The 7,423-nt window shown below is 39.9% G+C and overlaps 1 protein-coding gene across 1 annotated transcript; it reads left to right on the forward strand.

Moving 5' to 3' along the window:
* The first annotated feature begins 284 nt into the window (after nucleotides 1-284).
* On the forward strand, nucleotides 285-6,285 carry LOC115363487 (hepatocyte cell adhesion molecule-like). Its single transcript, XM_030057743.1, has 4 exons — nucleotides 285-499; nucleotides 2,362-2,688; nucleotides 5,389-5,670; nucleotides 5,895-6,285. The coding sequence occupies exons 1-4, from the start codon at nucleotides 451-453 to the stop codon at nucleotides 6,020-6,022; spliced, it is 786 nt and encodes a 261-aa protein (XP_029913603.1). The 5' UTR covers nucleotides 285-450; the 3' UTR covers nucleotides 6,023-6,285.
* Nucleotides 6,286-7,423: the final 1,138 nt, after the last annotated feature.

A 7,423-nucleotide genomic window follows, 5' to 3' on the forward strand; every position in this document is an offset into this window, starting at 1 on the left:
GACACCATCCTTGAGATTCTTATCACCATCACTGAATCCAGCTGAGTCCATTTGCACAATAGACGTGATGTGTCTGCTGCAGTGAACCACCAACAAAGGAAACTGTTCAACCACCCCCACCCCCCACCCACAGTTTTGTGAAAGTCATCTTGTTTTCACAATTTACTCAAGCTAAAGCAATGCAGTATCCGTTAGTTGATCAAAACAACCTCTAGATGGGGCTAGGTGGTGATGAAAGGGGAATCATATTAAGAAAGTCTCCAGTGGCGCTCCAAGAGCAAAACAGAGAACTACTGAGGACACCAGAAATATATATGCTATTCAGTATCACAATACTCCTGTAACCATTTTGACACCAGCTTCTATTTTATTATGGGTGAGAGTGAGGATACCGTTGACAGTGGATGAGATTAAGTAACCACAAAAGAAGCGCTAAAGAGAACCAACAACATGTTCCATCGGTTAAAAAAGATGCATCTCACTGCCTATTTCATAACAGGTAACCTGAAGACAAATATTTGTTTTACAGTCAATACATTGTGTGAAATTTTCTCTTTATTAATAGTCTTTTTTGATGGCAAAAACTGTACAGAAGACTATAACTACTGTTGTAAAAGTTCACATAAATGTACAAACATATGAATGCCTGTATCAGAATATCAGAAGGAAAAAAATATACCAGGGCCATCTTTACAAAGTGTGAAATATTAGAAATGATTGGTGAATTTACTGATCTGGATTTCAACAGGTTGAGAAGGTGCCTTTCAGTCTTTCAACTATCTTGCTGAAGACTAGATATCCATGCATTTATTGCACTTTACAACAAAAATGCTTTGAAAAATATTTGACTTTGTCTTCAGGGAAAAAAGTCTTTTGTTAAAATGAACACTTCTCTGGTAGTCACATCCTGTGCTGCATTGAATCAAGAAGACCCCTAACAACAAGGAAGCAATGTGGTTAACCTCATTTTCCATCTGCAGGTTGTCTAATGCAGACTGGGTGAGGTATTTTCTTGTTCAAATCACAATCATATTTTCACATAGACAAGTCAAAGTGACGATGCCATGGTCTTAATGCAGAAATTGTCTGTGGTTGAAGTTGTACAGTGGTAAACACACCAATTTCCAACCTACATATAACAAACCAAGCCTGAGCTTTCTCTTAAATGTCTTTGCTTGTGGAAAATGTGTTGTTCTGATTCTTAATCATTTGTGGTTCAGAGCTGACCTTTTCATGGCTGTCTATTTGAGGGGGTGTTTTATCTCATTTTACGCAGCCTCAAGAAGATAAGTGCTCCATCCCTTGTATGTGACAGCATTAACTGGATAACTTTGTTAGGCATGAGCCTGGTATATTCTGTTCCTTGAAGATACTTTAAAATTTGGTCTACCTTGTTGCCAAAGCTACAGCTCCATAAAATGAAAAATGAAATGAAACCTGCAAAACCATACTGCATTTTAGAGAGCAGCCAATAAATCAAAATACTGTTACAAGAGAGGCTTTTAAAGGAGAATATATCATCAGGATCTGCACAAGTTTTGTGCAGAAGAGAATATTTACAGGTCAAGGACTATTTGTTTTAAAAATCAAAAGAAATCTTACTGGTGAGAAAATTGTTTCCTCCAATTCTGAAAAAATTCAAGAATAATTTCCCAGTTGCATTGAAAGTGGTTACAAATAACTATACACAGACATATTTACATAGAGAGGTATGAATATAACTGCAATGCTGCAATAGGGGCTAAAAGTGAAATTGTAGCCTGCTCATGCATTCTCCTTTGGTAATGTTTCATTTTATAGTTCACAAATGTTTTTGTTCCTCATAGTCCGTGGTTAGTGACTATTTCCTCTCTGGTTCCCTACTGGCTTCTCTTTCCATTATCAAGAAGGTTGCTGCTGCTGTTTTCCCTCATATTTTATCAATATCATGGCAAAGCAGACACTATATGCAGGGAATCTGTCACGGTAGCCCTTCCCATAGCCACTGATGTCAGCAGTTCTGAGTTTTGGACCAGAAATTCTGTTGAGCCATACCAGTGCCAGCTTTTTGCACTGGCATCAATATTTTTTAAAGTGGAAATGCGCGGAACCAGTTCTAGATTAGTCACCAGCACTGGCGCTGTGTTGGTGGCAAAGACCTTTTATTAAAAGAGCAAAGTAATTTTAAATGGATGGCATTGGTTTCAGTTAATTAAATGACGTGTGATGATTGGGTGTCCTATAAATGCATCACAGAGTGGCTTTTTATCATCAGTGTAATTCAGAGCTTAACTTTGTCTTGACTCAACCAAGGAAGAGCGACTGGCTCTTCCTTGAATGATTTCACTGGACACAAATCAGTCTCATTTTTTTTTTTTCCAGTCCTCATGAGCTCTGTGCGGGCATCTGCGGTAAAGGTGAGAGGAAAACGAGGAATGTCTGTCTCTCTAGACACCAGAGAAGATAGCCAGAAGGACAGCCACATAGTTTGGCTGTTTGGACGTGACAAGCCGACCATGCGGATCGCCAGTCTGAATGATGGAGAGGTGAAGACAGACTATGTTGACAGTTTCAGAGACAGACTGCAGCTGGACAGTCTGAATGGATCTCTCACCATCACGGACCTCAGAATCAGTGACTGTGGAATTTACCTGGGGCAAATCATCAATACCAAGATCTCTTCTCACACCTTCCATCTTACTGTGTACAGTGAGTATATCTGACAAATTTGTAAGCTGCGATCAAGATCTTAGTCACATAAACTGATTCATGGACACTGGAAAGGGAAACGATAATCATTGCATGACAGGCATTTTAAATTTCAGAATTTTCCTGTGGGGATAAATAAAGTATCTATCTATCTAACTAGCTAAACTGTATATCTATCTGTAGAGTTTATGAAGTAGGTTAGTGTAGATAAAAAAATAAAAGCTGAGCAAAATGAACAAGATGAATAAAAGGTTTGTTCTCTCCATCCTCTGATGTCTGAAATTACTCTGCCAGACGCAGGTCGGCCCAATGGTTAGTGAAAGAGGAAACAAGAAGTGAGCTATGAAGAAGTTTGGGTGGCTGCCTACAAGGATACAAGGAAACAAGGAAGTTTATTTGTCATTATACAACAGGTTGTATAGTGAAATTAAAATGTGGCCAATAGCAGACAACTGTGATAGGCAGCTCTTGCTCTGACTGAATGCAACTTTGAAACAGGAAGCTCAGTCAGACTTACTTGGATAAATGAAGAGATAACAAAGGTTAAATGGACAAAGTGCCCGCTTGCAGCTCGTCTAAACTTTGGACAGAAAAATAGTACTTAACAATGAAAATGTATTTAAATTATTATCAGTCTTAAAAACCTTACTGTGTAACGTTGCTGAGAAATTAACTTAAAGCTGCACTAAAGCCATTTCTGAACACTAGATGGTGTTGAGAGCACAAACTCCATTTGCAAACTAACAAGGCCAATCCTGCTTTTATTTTCACAGTGGATTGTTTGTACAAACCAAAAAGAAAATGAAAAAAAATGTTGTTGTTTTTTTTTTTTTTTTTGGATGAAATGAGGGGCACATTCCACTGTCACAAGGCTCTCATTAGATTACTTGGATTATTTTGTCTCTGAGCTCCAATGTAAAAATGTGATGAAGCTGCAGACTTTCAGCTACAAGGTCAGCTGCTTTCAGTGAACTGTTTCTGTGGCTGTAGTGCTGATTGCAGCAACAGTGTCGTGGCTCAGGAGGTAGAGCGGTCATCTGGTAATCAGAGGGTCCCCGGTTTCTCCAGACCGTATTGTGTCTTGCTCAAGTGTCCTTGAGCAAGACACTACACTGCTCCTGATGGGCAGCTTGGCACCTTGCATGGCAGCATTTATCAGTTACGTACCTGCATTTAGTTAAATACCAGACACCTATTTTTTTGATAACCTGTACCTAAACACACTGTATACACAGTCATGTCATTAGCAGGGGGTGCAACTCAGCCACCACAGCCAGCAAGACCATATGACCTTAGCTGACATACAAACATACAAAAAGAATCTATGTCAAAGCAACATAAAGTTAATGGCTAACCATTCAGAAATGTCCTGTTGTGTACTTGATACTTGACCTTGTTTGGGAGCCTCCTCTTCCTCAAGGTCTGACTACAGTTCAAATATATATGGTTACACCGCTATGTCTTCCTAAGCAGCCGTTTTCTCCCAGGGTTCACAGTCAACAATTGCCATGGTAACGCGAATCTGTACTCATGAGAGTAATGACTTCCACTTCCTGTAAAACGGAGCATCTTAAATAATTATGCTGAACTCGTGAGTGTACATCATAATTTCAACCAATAAAACCTTCACAAATCTTTAAACATTCTCTCTCATCCACCTTCAAATGAAATTGTGTTTCCCTTCAAAACTGATAATCTGTTGGTTGACAGTTGTGAATGATCCTTCCCTGTGCTATGTCCCACCCAAACTTCCTGCTTCAAAAGGGAACACAGCAAATCAGAAAGTGAGAGTGAGAGACATTTCTTTAAAGGAACAGGCATTCAAACACGCCCTGCATTCCAATACCTGTACTACCACACTATTTAGTATGCAAGAAAAAGAATTAGTATGTCCCAATACATAGTATGTCAGATGCAGTATGCCAAGAGTACCAGGATGTTCTACTACATCCAGTCAGATTTCGCAATATGCATGTCAGCATGCTTCTCTGCCCATTCTGACCCACAATCCTTTGCGCAGCAGAAGTTATGTCACACTAACTGAGCTGTGTGTACAAGCCACGCCCACATACAGAAGACAACACTACACACATATCACACTCACCTCACTCAGTGACAGCAGAGCTCCGGCGAGCTCGGAGAGAGGCAATTTGCTGCATCTCTGCAGTTTGAAACAGCACCAGCATTTTGACAGCAACATTCAAATGTGGCGCTACAGACGGTGGCGGAAGTGAGTGAGAGGGTCGGAGTTCAGGGACGATGTATGTAGTGTGTCCCAATAGTATGCATACGCATGCATACTGCATACTACACTACATACTTTGTAAGGGCAGCTGCAGTACATACTAAAAGTAAAAATTAGAAGTATGCAGTTTGGAACGCAGCCCAGCTGTTCTGAACATGGCTGTTTAGAGGCTGTGATGCCTGTTCTTTGTGGTATTTTGATCAAATCATATCTCAGACATTTCATTAAGACCCCAGGAAACTGTAACTTGTGGAAAAAGGGATTTATGTCATCTTTAAGACAAGCATAAATGGACAAATGAATTAGCATATTAAATGAAATGCTTCATTAACAGGTTTATTTGTTTTTCTCGCCTGCAGTGTTTGAGAAGGAACATCAAAGCAGGACTCATTGCAACTAGCGTGTTATGAAACATGCGAGCACGAAATATGCATCTTTATCTGTGTCTCCCCCAGGTTTTGTCTCCCCTCCAAACATCAAAACTCTTGCATCTTTGGTCAATGGAAGCTGCTCACTCACAGTGGAGTGCTCTGTGGCAAACGGCAGAGAGGTGATCCTGGCCTGGTACAGAGGAGAGGAGAGACTCAGCCAGACAAGCAGTTCTGACCTTTCCGTGCTCTCTCTTCCTCTGGAGATAAAGGACCATGATGGAGACATCTACAGCTGTGTGGCTGAAAACCCTGTTGATAAAACTGCCACCAAACTCCACACAGAGGAGGCTTGTCTGAAGAGTGGAGGTATGGCAGCAACAACTGATGGGACAGAATCTCTTTCTCTCTGCATCCTCTTCACACTGGGGTTGATAAAAACTCAGTAATCTTGCTATGAATACCCAACAAAAAGTTACTTATTTCTTTGGTCAGAGACGTGTGAGGGGCATAAAGGGTGGAAGACTGTAAGATGATCAGTAAAAGCATTCGATGAACGCCCCAACATTTCCCTCTGTCTATATCCCTTTTAGAATGTACCTGGTGCTGTCAGAAGCAAGCTACAGTGCGATTGGTTATTTCTGCTGTCGTGGGCGTGGCGTTGATTGTTCTACTTGTGGACCACTTCAGACCCAGGAGATGCCCCAAGCACAGTCCCTGAGGACTGTTTCAAAGCACAACGCCCTGCTGCGAGCTGTAAAGCCAGGCTAAATGGAACCTGACATAAGCTTGGCAGGAATTAGTAAGCCTGAATTATTTTTTAGAACTTGGACATGGACCAAAGAATGATTGCATTTTATGACCCTAACTAAAGTCTAAACTTTCACAAATAAAACATTTACTTAACAGTATATTTAATAGTTTTGAATATGCATTTTAAAAAATTCTGCTCACTTACTGTATTGTTTGCCATTGTGATTTCCTTTTTTGCTCCTTCTTTTTTTTTTTTTTTTTTTTTTTTTTTTAATAATAACGTGCATAATGCAATAATGACTGTGACCGCACATCAAATTGGGGCTACTGCTACTGTTTAGGTTCCTTCAGTGTTGTGTCATGAAATTATGTTTGTATTCAAATTAAGTTGAATTTTATTTGCATATATATATTTTTATATCATATTGTATTATTAAAGCATTCTGAATTGTTATGGTTGCTGCACATTGTCTCCCTTTCTGTTCTTGGTATTCATAGGCAGGATTGTCTGAGAGTGTCCTTTTTGGTCACATGTTTGCAGATCTGTAATGTACATTGTAAAGTGCTCATCACAGATCAACTGAATATCAACAGACCGCAGTAAATTGTTGATGAAGAGACGTTAGCTTGCAAACAATGCTGTCATCACTAGCCTAGGTAATGTTACAGAAACTACGACCTAAATATAAGTTGACAGTTTTCAATAGAAACTCAGCTTGAGGGATTCACATTTTGTCAGCAGTTGGTTGCCATATTGATTCTTTTGGTTTCATTTGTTTGTAGTTGTTATGGCGTTTATCATATCGTTCTCAAGGATATCAACAGGTCCACGTCCATCTTGAATTCCAGCTCTGGACACATGACCCCAAAAGCTAATCTGATTGGTGGGGGAGTTTCCTTTGGACTCAGACAGAAATAAAAGCTCAACCTGGACCAAAAAATATCAATCAAGGGATCTGCGCAGTACAGTTGTTCTGATGCTAATATCGAAAATGCTTCCGATCTGGTAACTCACCGATACCAGATCTAGCATTTAGGCTGTATCAAATACCACCAATCTGATACAGCCTAACTGCACCAATCAATCAGCACATAATTTATAAGTAAACTTCAGGCCTTATTTCTGTGCACAGTTATTGCACAATTTTTGCACTGCAAATCACTGTCTACCCCGATTGACCACGCAGCTCTCCTCCTCTCTCTGTCTTCTCATGCTCACTATGTCACTCTCTTACCTCAGTCACTGAGTAGCTCACTTGTTTTTTTAATCCTATTGTAGCCATGTTTGAACGGATTGCAGGTGAAAAAATTCTTGATGTGTGTGTTTTCTTGTTTTCAAGCCAACCTCCAACTATTTTCACAAGCTCTG

Source organism: Myripristis murdjan, chromosome 1 (genome assembly GCF_902150065.1).
Source record: "Myripristis murdjan chromosome 1, fMyrMur1.1, whole genome shotgun sequence".
Taxonomy (NCBI): domain Eukaryota; kingdom Metazoa; phylum Chordata; class Actinopteri; order Holocentriformes; family Holocentridae; genus Myripristis; species Myripristis murdjan.

Bases quoted from the DNA above. Each gene is read 5' to 3' on its own strand.
- LOC115363487 (XM_030057743.1), top strand. From the start codon at position 451: ATGTTCCATCGGTTAAAAAAGATGCATCTCACTGCCTATTTCATAACA. The intron at 2,689-5,388 runs GTGAGTATATCT...TGTCTCCCCCAG, and splicing joins CTTCCATCTTACTGTGTACA to GTTTTGTCTCCCCTCCAAAC. The intron at 5,671-5,894 runs GTATGGCAGCAA...TATCCCTTTTAG, and splicing joins GGCTTGTCTGAAGAGTGGAG to AATGTACCTGGTGCTGTCAG.